General features: G+C 42.1%; 1 protein-coding gene across 2 annotated transcripts; it reads right to left on the reverse strand.

Annotated features, from left to right (window-relative positions):
- Window positions 1-3,183: 3,183 nt before the first annotated feature.
- BAAT (bile acid-CoA:amino acid N-acyltransferase) lies at window positions 3,184-14,071 on the reverse strand. 2 transcript variants are annotated; one of them, XM_037035904.1, is made up of 4 exons: window positions 13,925-14,071; window positions 8,177-8,682; window positions 7,742-7,944; window positions 3,184-3,810 (listed from the first exon to the last, which is right to left on the reverse strand). In XM_037035904.1, exons 2-4 carry the CDS (start codon window positions 8,643-8,645, stop codon window positions 3,217-3,219), a joined length of 1,266 nt encoding a protein of 421 aa, XP_036891799.1. In that variant the 5' UTR covers window positions 8,646-8,682; window positions 13,925-14,071; the 3' UTR covers window positions 3,184-3,216. The 2 variants fall into 2 exon arrangements, with proteins under 2 accessions (XP_036891799.1, XP_036891798.1); XM_037035903.1 differs by having other exon boundaries at window positions 8,177-8,679; window positions 13,845-14,071.
- Between the last annotated feature and the right edge of the window lie 2,692 nt (window positions 14,072-16,763).

The raw sequence follows: 16,763 nt of genomic DNA on the forward strand, positions 1-16,763 counted from the left end.
CGTGATAGTCTTCGGTACAAATGACAGAAAATCCCACTGCCAACAGTGTAAACAACTAAGGACATTTATTGACTCCAATAACAAGAATTCCAAAGGTTGAGCAACTGTAGAAGCGACATCATTACAGCCGCAGTTCCGTTTACTTCTCTGCAACTCATTTGACTCAGACCTGGTGTATCGTTTTTGTTCTCAGACTGGCGCCTCTCGTGGCCCCAGTGTCCTCAGCCTTAGGACAAAACAAAATCCAAAGGGAAAAGCCGCCATCTGTTTGTTTCCTAAAACAAGGAAAATGTCCCCCTAAATTCCCAAGGGTCTCTTTTAGTCAATTTCCATTGTCTTCAGATGTCTCTGACATCTCATTGGCCAGAATGATGTCACATGGCCAAAAGACACCCCCATGATTGGTCTACACCAATTAGCACTCACCTGTGGGGGAATTGTCCAAACGCAGGGACCCACTTGGGTTGTATCAGGAAAAAGGAAGGTTAAGCTGCCAACAGTATATGCAGCAGAGATTTATAAACCAATGAGACTTTCTATCAGACGCAATAGGAATCTGTGAAGAGCACATGTAAAGAATGAGAGAGAAAAGCTCCCAATCATGTTTAAAACACAACCATGAAACATCAGAGTTGCCAGCTTAGGAATAAATAAAACCCAGACACTGGGAGGGCTGCCAGGTCCAGAATTATTAATTATTTGTGTATTCAAAGGCACGTAAACTATTGCCTTTGAGGTAGACGGTCTACCCACCCTCAAAAGGGAATGTGGTAGGGTAAAAGTCACTGGGACTCACACATGCGCATACACAGGAAGGTGACAAGTGTTCCACATGTAATTTAAATGAGAGGGACTTCTGCCGTCAGCTCATGAAGACATGGAAGGAGAGAACGGCTTAGAGAATCAAAACGTCTGTACAGGTTAACTCAGGAGTAATATTCGCCCAGGAGTTACAGAAAATGCTTGGAATGTGTCAGAAACCAGAAGGGCATCTCCCCACCTCCATTTTCTTTTGTTACAAAAAGAATTAGTGGAAATAGGAAAAGCCGGTGGGGCAAACTATGCCATTTGGCAACTCAAAATGCCAGTACTGGATCACGTTGTTGTTCGTGGTCAGCTGAATGGACATGTACGTCAGTGGATGCTTGGCTCATCTCTATACCCATGGGAAAATCTTACTTGTCTAAGTCAGCACGGTGGTCTCACATCCTATGCCTGTGATCATTTTAGGCATAAACATGAGATACTTTTTGGCCCATAGACTACCAAGCAAAATAAAATAGAAATTATAAACTCACTCCTGGTCCTAACTTGATGGACTCTCAGACCATCAAGAACAAAGAGAAAATTGTAAAAAAGCTTTCAATAAAGAGGAAAAAACCCACAAAGTAATAAGAATCAGGTTTCTCATTGGCAACCATGGATGCCAAAATAAAAAGACCAAAATGCTAAGAGAAAATAATTGTTACCATCAAAGCCTATGTGTATAAAAATTACAATTAAAGAGTGAGAGCAAAATATAGAAAGAGGAACACGAATCTTTTTAAATAATAACTTGAGTTTCTCCTTTGGAAAAATAGCCAAATGGATGATACAGCCAAGAATTAAAAAGATGGGTGATAAGAAACAGGGAGGAGCAAAGAAACTATTAAAGCACAGTCATATTCAACAATTACTGATTGTAAAATAATCAATAACCTGAGCCCTGACTACTGTGGCTCAGTTGGTTGGATATATCATCTCACAAAGCAAAAGTTTGCCAGTCTGGTGCCCAGTCAGGGCACATGCCTGGGTTGCAGGCTCAGTGCCCGGTCAGGGGGTGTAAAAGAGGCCGCCTATGGATGTTTCTTTCTTACACTGGTGTTTCTCTCCCTCTAGGTCTCCCTCTCTTCCCTTCTCTCTGAAAAATAAATCTTCAAAACTCAGTAATCTGAAAGTAATGTAGAAAGACAGTGTTTGCTGAAGTGCTTGTCTCTGTGGGCAGAAATGTAAATATATTGATTATATCTTGTGGGGTTTTTTGACTTTTTAAAAAGATTGTACTGAATTTTTTATTACCACTTACTTTCTTACACCGCTTCCCCTCACTGCAATCACCACACTGTCTGTTGTCCTTGCCCACAAGTTCTTTTTCCTTTTTGCTCAATCCTTCTGCTCCCTAATTCCTTTCTATAGCTGTCAGCCTGTTCTGTCTATGAATCTGTCTCTATTTTGCTTGTTAGTTCAGTTTGTTCATTAGATTCCACATCTGAGTGAAATCATATGGTATTATTTTAAAGAAACAGAAATTAATGAATCAGGAAAAAGTAAACTTGATGGATAAACCTAAAGCCGTTCTTGAAAAATATCAACAAAATAGAGAAGGATTTAGCAAGTCAGACTGAAAGGAAAAAGAGATAGCATGCAAATAAACGACAAGGAATATGTGAAAAATTATAAGAGAAAAAATGTGTTCTAGAAAATATGGGTGAAAATTTATTTTCTCCACAATAAATTTTAAAACTAGTCAATATGAGAAAGCACAATTAGTTCCTCAATGAATGTAATTCACCACATTAACAGATTGAAGGGGGAAAGCATTATGAAAATTGTAATAGTTAACTCATATAGGAATTTCTGTGTGCCAGGCACTGTTCCAAGTGCTTGAAATACATTAATTCATTTAATTTCAATAAATGCTATGAAGACACTTGATTAAACTCAATCCAATTCCTGATTGAAATTGTAATAATATCTTTTACAAATAAAAAGAAGTATTCCTATTCTTAAAAGAAGGAAGTTAAAGTATCTACTGGCAATCTATACCAAGCATTACACTTGATGGTGGTATTAGAGCTCTTTGTATCAAGTGTCACAAACTCAACTCAAAGTAGTTTAAACAGAAAACATTTCTACAAATAACTTCGAAGTTCCAGGAAATTTATCTAGATTGGCAGTACCTGGATCCAAATTGGGTAAATAAAACATTGGGTAAATAGCAACATATCCTGGTGCATATAAACGAAGACTCAATTTACAAAAATCGAAAGTACGTAGAATTTATCAGAAATATTCCGGATGTACCCACACCCTGGTCCTTTGATTGCGACCATTTTTAGTCCAGTTCATTCAAGATAAGGTGACTAGAGAGAAATCAGGAGAGTCCCCTCTCCTCACCCCATCCCTGCCTTTTCCTCATTTTTTGTCTCCCCACCTCATCTCACCCTTAGCCCTTGCTCACAGGTGGCTTCTGGTTTGTGGGAGGTGTTGCCTGAAAAACTTCTGGATCTCTCCCCAGGCGTGCTCCTGGGCAGCCGCATGCCCAGCAGGTTCCCCTCCCCAGAGCAGGGTTAGGAACTTGACCACACTCCGTGAGGCGTAGCATAGGGGCATATAAGGTGGCTCTATTAAGTGGCCTGCCCCAGGGTAGACCAGCATCCTTCCATTGCTTTTCCCATGACTCTTCAGCTGCTCCAGGGCCTGCTTAGCATGTTCTTTACTGTTTAGAGAGTGGTCATTCTCTCCTGTTATGAAGAGGATCTGCCCCTGAGCCTTTTCGATGGGCAACACGCTCTGCTGATTCACTTTATCCCGGGGGTCTCCCCAGTAGTGGAAGAGGCGCACGGCTCCTGAGACGTCAGTATCCATGCGCTCCATAAATGAGCGGATGGGTGACATAACCAGATCCTTGTACTTGAATGGAAAGTCAAAGACCGAATTGGCCCCACTGATGCAGACGGTGGCAACCACCTGCTTCAGGAAGCAGGCCATGGCCAGCCCAATCTCTGCACCTTTGCTCAGAGATATCACTCCAACTCCTGGCCCTTGGATCTGAAATGCAAAATAAAGGGAACCCGTTACAGGCCATACACTGACTGAGAAGGGGCAGCTAGTGTGATGGACAGTCAGAAAATGTGGGGTGGGGGTCCTGGCACTCAGGTTCACCAGCTTCTGTGACTGAGAGCACTACCTACCTACCCTCTCTAAGCCCTATTGTCTTATGGGGATGATAATATTACCTTCCTGGCAGGATTGTTATTACTGAGGATCATCAGAGGCAGACTTACATAAAAGTCTAAAGGATCCAGTGCGTCAGCAACCTTTGACATCACAAGAGCAGAGGCGTAGCTTTCTGAAGAATCAAACTCTTCTCTCCAGCTAGGAAAAGAGGTTTCCTAGGTTCTTTCAAATAACCGCGTTAGTGTAGTTCCTATTGAAATAGCATTTGCAGCACATTCATAATCCAAAGGCTAATCCTAATGAGAAAAGATTTGGATTCTACCAACAGGCCAATTTCTGTACCCAGTCCAACAGGAAAAGTAGTAGGTGGTAGGAGGGAGTCCTTCCTTCTGTGACAGGCTGCGGTAACACAGAGCAGGGAAGAATCCGAGAGATGAGGGAGGAAAGGACCGGCATTCTGGACGGAAAATAGCAAAGACATAGCCACCTACTACACTTCTTTTTCTCACAATTGTATTCCTAACATCTTTCTGTCATCAGAATCATCTGGAAAAAAAAAACATTTTGAATTTAGAGCTTTCCAAGATCCAATTGTTCAAGTTTGTACTACAATTGGGCTGAGGAGGCCCAAGAATTTGATACTATAAAATACTTCCTAGGAAATCTTGTGTATATCCACACTTGGGAACCACCTGCCTGAGGAATGAATAGTGGAGCGAGAGAGAAGGGCGGTAACTGGAGATAGGAAGCTGATTAATACGCAACGGCAATATCACAGGTGAGACAGGATGAGAGAGCAAACTAAACAGTGGTAGGAAGGGTAGACAGGGTGTGATGTGTTGAGAAAGATTCCAGAGTAGAATCCAAAACACTTTGGAATGGGCTGAGGGTGTGGGNTCAGGTTCACCAGCTTCTGTGACTGAGAGCACTACCTACCTACCCTCTCTAAGCCCTATTGTCTTATGGGGATGATAATATTACCTTCCTGGCAGGATTGTTATTACTGAGGATCATCAGAGGCAGACTTACATAAAAGTCTAAAGGATCCAGTGCGTCAGCAACCTTTGACATCACAAGAGCAGAGGCGTAGCTTTCTGAAGAATCAAACTCTTCTCTCCAGCTAGGAAAAGAGGTTTCCTAGGTTCTTTCAAATACCGCGTTAGTGTAGTTCCTATTGAAATAGCATTTTGCAGCACATTCATAATCCAAAGGCTAATCCTAATGAGAAAAGATTTGGATTCTACCAACAGGCCAATTTCTGTACCCAGTCCAACAGGAAAAGTAGTAGGTGGTAGGAGGGAGTCCTTCCTTCTGTGACAGGCTGCGGTAACACAGAGCAGGGAAGAATCCGAGAGATGAGGGAGGAAAGGACCGGCATTCTGGACGGAAAATAGCAAAGACATAGCTACCTACTATGTTTCTTTTTCTCACAATTATATTCCTAACATCTTTCTGTCATCAGAATCATCTGAAAGAAAAACATTTTGAATTTAGAGCTTTCCAAGATCCAATTGTTCAAGTTTGTACTACAATTGGGCTGAGGAGGCCCAAGAATTTGATACTATAAAATACTTCCTAGGAAATCTTGTGTATATCCACACTTGGGAACCACCTGCCTGAGGAATGAATAGTGGAGCGAGAGAGAAGGGCGGTAACTGGAGATAGGAAGCTGATTAATACGCAACTGCAATATCACAGGTGAGACAGGATGAGAGAGCAAACTAAACAGTGGTAGGAAGGGTAGAGAGGGTGTGATGTGTTGAGAAAGATTCCAGAGTAGAATCCAAAACACTTTGGAATGGGCTGAGGGTGTGGGGAAAGGGAGAGGGAGGGGACCACATAGGCAATAATGACAAGGTGGATATATTAGGTTCACTGTACACTAGACCAGTGATTTTCAACCGTGTGTCACAAGAATGATTAAAACATGCAACACCTGACTACTTAGTCAGGGGCACTGACCTCTGTTCCCTTAGACTGCCAAATTCAAACATGAGAACAGCCAACATGACAATAGCCGTCTGGTGAGAATGAATCAAAATTATATCTATTTTTGTCAGATTGCAAAACATATATATTTGGGGTATGGTACAGAATTTTATTAATCAGTTTATGTGTGCCATGAGATGAAAAAGCTTGAAAATCACCATGCTAGACTCTCGGCTAAGTGCTCTACACATATTATCTCAGTCAGGCCTTCCAGGAAAACTGAGATTTGGTGAGTCTCAGCCTCCGTCAAGTTACAACAGTATCAAGGGGAGGAGGGAGGAATTGAGCCTCTTCTGCTGAATGTAACTCCAAATTGAGTTTGGGCAATTGCCCTTTCTCCCCAGACAATGCCACAAGTAGTTAAATTTGAAATGAAAAAAATAAGAACTTGGAAACATTTTGTGTGGGATTTAATTCCTTTTAGGTAGTGTTTTCGAAAGAGATAAAAAGGCTACAAAAATTGCACGTGTGCTGCTGCTGCTGATGGTGGTGACATTGAAAATGAAGATACCGATGTGCTCCAATAGGAAACCCAGCTTTCCAGGGAGACAAGGACACAAGGGAGGGAGGGAGGATGACTTAAGGCCTGGAGCAAAGACATCGCCAGTAGGGCTCCGTCACGGGCCATGTGGCTTTGGCCCATTATTTCACCTGACTGTGCTTTCTCATCTGAAAAATGAGGACGATGTCAATAATACTCATTTCACAAAGTTCTCATGAGCATCACTTAAATGAGACAGTATATATAAAGTGTTTAGCTGAGAGTCTAACAAAGCTCAATGTTAGCTGGTATGATTATTTTACCACTGTTGGGTTGAACAATAAGAAATACAGTAACTGATATTTGAATACTTTTTAACTAGAAAATGATAAGTTAATATGGTTCAACTTAATGGAATGTCAATCTTGACACCTGACCATCTGCTGTTTATCCTTAAGTATCTTTTTTGAATCATTACTGCAAATACCAGTACTCTGCGGTCTAATGAAGTGAGCAACGTCAGCTGTTATTTAATTCCTAGAAAAGACCTAAGTTATCCAATGTACTATTCCAGTCCTTATCAAACTTGAATGTGCCTACGAATTACCTGGGGATGTTGTTAAAATGCAGATGTTGGTACAGAGACAGGACCTGAGAGTTTACAGGACCTCAAAGGCTCCTAGGTGATGCCGAGACCTCTGGTCCAGGGACCACATTTTCAATAGCACAGTGATGCTTGACAAACAGATCTAAAATCACCCTTCCCTTCCCTAGCCTAGCTCCTGACACTGAACCCTTACTTAAAGCATAATTCTGCTCCTGGATCCGAAACTAAAGAGCTAATGCAGCCAAGTCAGGTGGGGCAGCTAAGTCAGTTTTGCTGATAATCCTGGTCTGCTCTCATAGCCCAGCTCTTATTTTGAACTTCTGCATTGTTCTCAGTCTCAGGACTCTTTAGTGTGATTTATGCCAGCATCACCCCATGCTGAGATCATCTCTGAAGTCTGAAAACATGTCAAGCCTGAGAATTGGTGGCCGATTTGAGATTTGAGATTGGTGGCCGATAAAACACGGAAGAGCCTCTTGTGAACAAATCACAAGCACTTACTTCCACTCTCTGTTATTGTCCTCTTGATGCCAGTAAGCACTGAGCTGACCTCTCGTCAGCCCCACAGTCCCACAAGGTAGACGCTGTAGTAAACTATTTCAGTAGTAAACTCGTGTGTTGTGCTCAAGTCTAAACAGATTGGTAAAATGGGTAGAACTGACGTCGGCGACATTTTTGTCCATTGCTATCAGATTGCAAGGTAAAAGGAAGAGTATTTTAAATACCTTGGGATGAGCTAGTAGCAAGTTGACAGCTTCCTCAAAATATTCCAGGTCTACCTCCAGCAGTAGTTCGGGCAGGTCTTCATAGGCAAAATATGCTAACGCCAGGACTGCAAAGCCATGGGCAGCCAAAAGACTGGCTCGGAATTCCACTAGACCCCCCGAGCCCCCATACAAATCGATGATTCCAGGGAAAGGGCCTTCTCCTGAGAACAAGAAAGAAGAGAAGGAGATTAGAAACAGTGAAAAGGGGGTCAAGGGGACAGCACAGTTGAAGAAAAATGGTTTCCATCTCTTCACACCAACACACAAGGGCAAATTAGTTTTAAAGGACTGCAGGAAATACTAGTTCTCCAATACTTGGTGTCGTCTGTTTTTGGTTTTTTATCCCCGCCCCCCATGAACACTGTTTCCTCTACCACCAAAGATTAGTCTCACCTGGGGGGAGGAAAAGGACTCCTCGCAGGCGGCCTTCCCGGATCTGCACCCGCTGCGTCCCTGGGCGTCGGAACCAGCGCTGCACCACCTGACTGGCATCCGGCTGAACCGTGCCCGACTCGGGGAGGCAAGCCAAGTTGTATATGTCCAAAGTGACAGAAAAGGGGCTGTTCATCACATCCTTCTTAATCAGCCTACTGAAAGGCCTCTCAGGCTTCAGAGACCAAAAGAGGCCCATCGGGTGGACCCCTACGTAATCGCCTCCTAAGGAAGGAGCCTGTTTCAGGTCCAGCTCACCAGCCTCATTGGCCCTGTAGAAGGCTTTGGACCAGAACAGATTTCCCCTCTCGTCCTTCAGAGATGCTCTGAGGGTCACCAGCTGCATTGGAGGCAGGCCGGTCGCTCGGATGTGCACGGGCTCATCAGCAAGGGCACTTACTGGGGTGGCGGTCAGCTGGGTCATTGGCATCTGGCCAAGGGACCACTGAGTGGTGTTTTCTGCCCTGCAGTGGAAGAGGAGACTTTGAGTTGGAGCCCTAAATTCTGAAGAAAAGGTCCAGACAAGGCGTATGTTAGGTCTAGCCAAGGTAGACTCCTTGGAGTCAGTGCACGGTATGCAGAACATTTGGAGGAGGGAGAAGATGTGCATTATTCTCATTTTACCTAGGAGGAAGCAGGTTCAGGGACATGGTGAAAGTCTTATAAATAATTAATAGTAAACTGGAAATTCAAGCTAAGCCTGGCACCACAGCCTCCCGTCTTATCCATTATAACAGTGTAGTAAATCTTAGTTCTGCGGTTTTAAGTAAATTGAGCTTTAGTTCCTCAGTTGAGACAATACCCATAGGACCAATTCACAGGGTATTCGTTAGCACCCAAAGGGACAATTGTGATCAAGGTCTTATAGGAAGGATCCATGCTGCTTTTCAGCCCCCAGCCTCCCTGGGCTGCAGTTACATAAACAAGAAGTGTATTGTGGGCGTGTCTGTGGTTTTGTCTCTAATTCCACCCTGCCCTTTTCACAGTTCCTATTATTTTTGTTCTTTTTAAGGGAAAATAACCTTGTATGATCTTGTTTCTGCTTTTATGCCTTTACAAGGGAGCGATAAATGTAAAAATGTTGTTTGTAGTCAAGAGACCATAATATACATTGGATCAGCCATTTTTTTACGCAGCTCAGTTATAAGAAAAATTGGGGGTGTTTCTGTTTTCCTTCCTTCCCTCCTTCTTCTTTCCTTCTTTCTCTCATTTCTTTTACACCTTATTTCTCAAAGGTTTTGAACTATCTACAGATAAACAAATACAGAGTAAAATAGAAATAAAATAGAATCTGGGAAAATNTAGTAAATCTTAGTTCTGCGGTTTTAAGTAAATTGAGCTTTAATTCCTCAGTTGAGACAATACCCATAGGACCAATTCACAGGGTATTTGTTAGCACCCAAAGGGACCATCGTGATCAAGGTCTTATAGGAAGGATCCGTGCTGCTTTTCAGCCCCCAGCCTCCCTGCGCTGCAGTTACATAAACAAGAAGTGTATTGTGGGCGTGTCTGTGGTTTTGTCTCTAATTCCACCCTGCCCTTTTCACAGTTCCTATTATGTGTTCTTTTTAAGGGAAAATAACATTGTATGATCTTGTTTCTGCTTTTATGCCTTTACAAGGGAGCGATAAATGTAAAAATGTTGTTTGTAGTCAAGAGACCATAATATACATTGGATCAGCCATTTTTTACTCAGCTCAGTTATAAGAAAAATTGTAGGTATTTCTTTTTTCCTTCCTTCCTTCCCTCCTTCCTTCCTTCTGTCCTTCCTTCCTTCCCTCCTTCCTTCCTTCCCTCCTTCCTTCCTTCTTCCTTCTTTCCTTCTTTCTCTCATTTCTTTTACACCTTATTTCTCAAAGGTTTTGAACTATCTACAGATAAATACAGAGTAAAATAAAAATAAAATAGAATCTGGGAAAATACGAACTAGAATCAGAGGCTTTGAACAAAGAAAACCTGGAGCATGAAAAGTAGAGCATTTCGTGAGCGGTGCGTTTGGCACTGAGTTAGCGAGAGCCACGGGAAAGAAGGCCACTTGCTCAGTTTCATTGTTCTAATTATTCTCATAGAAACAGTTATCAGTTCCTGGGGGGAGGGGGCGCGACAGAGTGAGGTCTTTCCAAATTTAGCTCTAAAAAGAACGTCTTGTTTGAGACGTTAACAAAGTATGTACTATTTTTTCAGTAATATCTTTACATACATTGTGGTAGAAGGTGTTTCCTCAAAAAGCTCGATTCTCCAAGGCATCCTTAACTTCTTATGGGGAGATACATAATAAAGGCTTTGGGGTTTAGAGTTGTGAATAGAGAAGCTTCTGGAGAAAAGAAACTGGCTCTGGCAGGGCAGGGACAAAAAAGCAATTTTCGGCTGTGGAAAGAGTCATTAGAGCAGGCAATGGTCAAGGGGAAAATGCCTTTTTGAACTTACTCTAGAAGTGATTTTCTGCAAAGACAACACCCCCAACCAACCTGATCCTCTATCAACACCCAGGATTACTGCCCATTCTCTGTACACCTAAACCAGGTGAAGCAGCTTTGAATTAAATGAATGATTGTGAGTGTTTTTTCTCAATACTGGGAAAGTCCTTGAAAAGGGGGCATCGGTTCAAATTTCATGGGCCTTACATTCGTGTTAGTGAGATGAGACCATGATTTAAAAAAACCCTACATCCCCTGCAACATTTTGATGCTCTGTAGGTATTGTCTGATCTGATCCTTCCGGTAAGCCTGTGTATCCGCTGTTTCCTTTGTCCCCCTCCAAAGAGACCACGAAGAAGGGATCATTGGTTTCCCCTGTTCGATACATCCTTTCCAACTCTTCTTGTTATTAGCCTCCTTCTCAAAACTTCTATACAATGTATTGGCTCAATATAGATTTTATTTTCAAGTTGAATTAATTTGAATTGCTTACCACATCCACTTCCCAGCATGCATCCTGCCTCTGGTCTACTCCTCCCTAGTGAACTTGCAAAGTCCTCAAGGGCAAGAATGATGTGCTAAAACTTTAGGGATCGTAATGATACTCATGTATCACACAATGTACATACTCAGGAATTAGGAGATGCCTGATGGGCAGGAAAAAATTAGCATCAGAAATGTAATAAAAATACTGTATTTATACAGTGCTCTTATAATATAAAATATTGAGGTTTCTTCCTCTTTATGTGGGAATTGCCTCCTAAAGCCCAGAGATGGACCGAGGGCCGTATGCAAAAGGACCGTGTTCGGTTTGTTGAGTCCATTCTCATTTTTAGATGCCAAGTCGTGGAGGCTGTTGGTGGTCAGTGAGTACTGTCTAGCAGGGAGAAGAGGATAGCAGACTGATCATGCTCGCCTCTCCGTCCTGAATTACCTACTCCAACTCCCCTCATGCCTGGGAGAATAAGTTAAGAGAGTAAACAAACTCTATTGGTGTAACGGAAAATCAGAGAAAATCTTGCATTCTACAAAACGAACTTTTACACAAGGCAACCCAGCCGCACACTGACACTTTGCTGTTATTGTAAGCATTGCACAGTATGAACGGTGTAAGAAGGGCACTGTAATACAAATTGTTTTTAGGGGATTTTCCTCATTTTGTTATTTATTATACTGTTTTACATTTTAATAAGCATTTGCATTTTACAAATACCTGTATGATCCAATATGGTGATTTTTTAAGATAAATCAAAAATGGAAGAAGAGGCTTGAAGGACTAGGGACAAGTCTGGTAAGATTAGTGATAGAGAATTGCCATCTTCTGACTCATTTCACAAAGGGCAGCCAAAAAAAATCACTCTTCACAATGAAGCTACTGGTTTATGTTAGTTGGTAATACAGCTTGTCCTGCTCCGCTGTTCATCGTCTTTAACAAGCAATCTAAAAAGGGACCAATGGCTCCAGGAAAATTGAAAAGAAAATCATATACGTCAACCATTTGACAAATAAAAGAACCGGTCGTTTTAAATGGCTATTGAAATGATATTCTCCCCCAATTCCAATTTTTCCTCTAACTGCAAGCGATTTTTGAGCAATGACTGCCAGATTCATATAAGGGTAACGTCTACCCCCTTTGGCCTAGCATTTAAGATCTTTCGCGTGGGGATGCTCTGCCTCAGGACTCTGGAGAACTTCCTTGGGTCCACAGGCAGAGCCTGAGCCACTGCATGACTTCAATGAGGGTGGAAGACCTATGCTCTACCCAGGACCATTCCTGAGACAGGAAGTCCCAGAGGAGGCTTTGCAAGATGGTTTCCTCACACGTCTCTCCCTATCTTCTGGGAGTCTACCATGGGGAAGTTTTCCCGCCCACCTCCCTGGTTTCAGAGCAGCATAGGACTTCCCAGCTCACTCCCACACTCCTTTGAGGCAGAGCTGCGGGCTGTATGGCCATTTTGCTGCAGGCAAGAGTTGGCTACTCAGCAACAGGGTATGTTACAACTGTGTGGAAGTCATCCATCCCCTTTTGTTTTAGGGACAACTTTTGGGCGCGGGAGACAAGGACCCGGAGAGCTGGCACTTTTAGCTTCGCTTGTCTTTACTACTACAGTAATAGGCTGTCTGAATCTAAATGTAGCTTGTTATATATATACTTACGAGCTCAATCTGTCACTCTTAGCCACATGTAATTACTTAAATTTCAACTAATTAAAAATAACTAAGACTGTGTTCCTCTGATTAAAGTCATTCTAACCAGATTTTAATTGCTTAGTAGGCACATATAACTAATGGCTGCTACCTTGGACAATGTAGATAAGACCATTCCTATCGTCATAGAATATTCTATTGAACAGCATTACTCTAGGTTATGAATTATTTCTCAAGGGCAGGAAATATACTTTGTTTAACACTCTGTCTCTCAGTTCACCAAAAGTGTCCTGCACGTATTAATTGCTCAGTGTTTGAAGAATGAAATGAAAGAATAAATGAAGATGAAAAAGCAAAAAAAAAAGAAATTGAAATTTCTCAGAAAAAGAGGATGAGGAAGAAAGAATAAAAGCCCAACTGAATTTTGATACCCTGTTACTGAAGTTGAGAGACTCCTTCAAACCCAATATAAAATGTATATTGGGCACAATAATATGTGCTGGAGCTGTTAGGGGCTGAAAGCTTAGTGCCACGCTGTTGAGCAGGTTCCAGACCACCTCCAGACTCCCAGGGGGAAGTGAGTCAAGTCTAGGCCCCTGGGAGAACTTGACCTGTTCAGAGGAAGGGCAGTGAAAAACTGTTAGAACACCAACTGAGATGCCGGAAGACAGGAATCAAAAAGATAAAAGAGAGCAAAGGTCATCCCCAGAAGTTAATGTTACTTATCAAGAAACAAAAATCCCATTCCTTTTAGGAGCCTGACTTTTTTTTATCACCAGCACTTCCTCCCCCCCTCCCTCCCAGCAATAAATTGTAGAAAAAAATTCTGAGTCCAGAAACAATCTCTCCATAAATTCACATTAGCTGGACCGTGATTTTAGTAGCCAAGTGAGCAATAAACCCTCACGGATACGAAGCAATGGTGCCACTGAGGAATGGGCTTGCCTGCTGAGAGGAAACACACGGAGCAGAATGAAAGCAGCCTTCCCAGCTCCCCTGCCGTGAAATCAGGAAGCTGGCCTGTCCTGTGAGGCCACGACAGCCCTGATTCTCCAAACACTCACCCTGAACTCCTGCTAGAAGCCGTCCAGAGCGGAATGGCGTGCGAGCCGACTGTAAGCAGCAAGCTCTGGGCACTTGTCTGTTGTTCCCTGATTTGTAACACCCCAGCCTACTGTTCGAAGTTCAAATTGTCTACCCAGAAACGGCAGGCAGCTCCTTCTTTTTAAGTTTCCAGCAACAGGATTGCCGTTTTATGCAGAGAGTCTGGGTAGAGGCTCAGTCTAGCTGGTGTGACTTTCAGTAAATATGTTTCATAATAGAGTCTCGTATTTCATGTCCCAGCTCTTGTTTTGTTTTGGGGTTTTGTTTATTTGTTTTTTATTTTGATTTTGGTTTTGTATTTATTTTAGAGAAAGAGGAAGGAGGGGAGAGGGAGAGGGTGGGAGAGGAAGTAGGGGGGAGAGAGAGAGAGAGAGAAGGATGTGAGGGAGAAACATCAATTGATTATAGTTCATGGTGGAGGCAAACCCACAACCCAGGTGTGTGCCCTGACCAATAATCGAATCTGCAACATTTTGGTGTGCAAGGCGATGCTCCAATTAACTGAGCCACCCAGCCAGGACCACAGCACTGGTTTTTAAGACTTCTCCCTTGACTCCTCCTTTCAATTCTCAGCTCTACTCTCCTTTACTTCAGTTCTTTCTGTTTCTCCTCCTCTAAGTCAGTGGCCTCTTAAGCAGCTGCCTTTTTTAGCACTTTCTAAAAAAGGCAAATCCTAAATATCCATCTTCAGAGCAGTGTGGGTTTAAGACTCACTGGAAATATCAGGGGGGAGACTTTGTAAAGCATATGATTACCTAACCACTAGGCTATATACATGAAAATAATACAAAATAATATTAAATGTGCAATGTAATTGAAAAATAAATTTAGAATTCTTTAAACAAAAAAAAAAAGACTCTTCTACAGAGTTTGCTAAAGATCCCTGAGCCTTGCACCAGGAGATTCTGACTTAGCAGTTCTGGGGTAAGTTTCCATGGAGATCTGTGTTTGAAACATGTTAATCCATTGCCCAGTTTGCGAACGACTCTTCCAAGGGGTGGTAGAAGCCCTCCCAGAACCTCCCCCAGCACCTCTGAAATGCTTCCCCCAGAGCCTCTGAAATCTGCCCTGTTGTTAATCCTGTCACTCAGTGCCCACTGTCAGAACATGCAAATGATCCAACCTATATGCTGTACTCTGTTTCCTGGCTGTGAATTCCCTGAGGGAGGGGAGCGTGTCTTTTAATTTTTGCTTATTTTGCAGTCAGTGAGGTATAGTTAGGAGACTGATCTCTGGAATCGAAGAGACCAAGACTGAAGCCCTGACTCCTTCATCATCGATCAAGGTGATGGCCCTCAGGCAAATTCCTTTACTTTCCTGTTGCAGCTCTCTAACTTGTGAAATGGGAGTGAAGTGATAACAAGTATTAAAAAGTGAAAAATAAGCCTGGAGGAAAAGGGCTGAACTTTTGGAAATCACGGACAGATTGGAATGTCTGGTGGGAGCAACAGGCAGTGAGGGGCCAACCATGTAGAAGGAGGGCTTTAGCAACTGTCCTCATAGCAATTTTGTGGAGGTGTGAAACGTGCAGAAAAAACTGTGAAGACTTCTAAGGAAGAAGGAATTCTACTCCCAGTCTGCCTTCTGCAATGTCGCCTCTTCCCTGCGTCTCCAGCCTGCTGCCAGCCTTGTTTCTCCCTCCCTCCCTCTCTCTCTCTCTCCCTCTTCCCCCATGCACACAAACACACACACACACTTAGGGTATATTGGCTGGGCCTGAGCATTTAACTGACATAAGACAGATTAACAGGAGAAAACCACATAAGTGTATTTAATGTAAGTTAATTTTTTTGTGACACAGGAGACCTCAAAAGGAATGAAGACCCAAGGAAATGGCAAAATCTACATTTTTTTTAATATTAGGTTGAACAAAAAGAGGCAATTGTGGAAAAATAAGTTATGTGGTGAGGCTAATGGAAGATCCAATTATTTTCACAAGGTCTGTTTGTGTAGAATTCTCTCAAATCTCAACTGCTTGTCCTTGAAGATAAGATTGTTACTTTCCTTCTGGGGTAAGGAGGACATCTTCCATCTGGGCATTTTATCTTCTGCTTTCAGGAAGAAAACAGGGAGGGTCTTGCAATCTGCTTTTTTCTTAAGTGCTAATAAATTTTATGTCAAAGAGGCATATTTCAGGGTGAGAGGTGACATATTCTAGTTTGCTTTAAAGGAGAGGAGAAAAAATAACATCATTAAAATGTCCATACTACCCAAAGCAATCTATAGATTCAATGCAATTCCTATTAAGATACCAATGGCATATTTTACAGAACCAGAACCAATACTTCTAAAATTTATATGGAGCCACAAAAGAACCTGAATAGCCATAGCAATCTTGAGAAAGAAGAACAAGATTGAAAGGATGATATCAAATATACAAAGGCCATAGTAATTGAAACATCATGTGCTGGCCCAAAAACAGACACATAGATCAATGAACCAGAAATAAACTCACATCTTCATTGTCAATTAATGTTTGACAGAGGAAGCAAAAAATACACTGGGGTAAAGATAGTCTATTCAATAAGTGGCGTTGGGGAAATTGGTCAGATACATGCAAAAAAAATGAAGCTAGACCACTTTATACCGTACACAAGAATAATCTTAAAATAGATTAAAGACTTAAATGTCAGACCTGAAACCATAAAAATTCTGGGAGAAAACATATGCAGTAAAGTCTCAGACATTTCCCATAGCAATATATTTTCTGATATGTTGCCTCAGGCAAGGGAAACAAAAGAAAAAATAAACAAATGGGACTACATCAAACTAAAAAGATTTTTCACAGCACAGGAAACCATTAAAAAAAATTAAAAGACAGCCCATTGAACAGGAGAACATATTCTCCAATGATAGATCTGATAAGGGGTTAATATCAA

The sequence above is a fragment of the Sturnira hondurensis genome, unplaced genomic scaffold (assembly GCF_014824575.4).
Source record: "Sturnira hondurensis isolate 20B ecotype Veracruz unplaced genomic scaffold, ASM1482457v3 Scaffold0022566, whole genome shotgun sequence".
NCBI lineage: Eukaryota > Metazoa > Chordata > Mammalia > Chiroptera > Phyllostomidae > Sturnira > Sturnira hondurensis.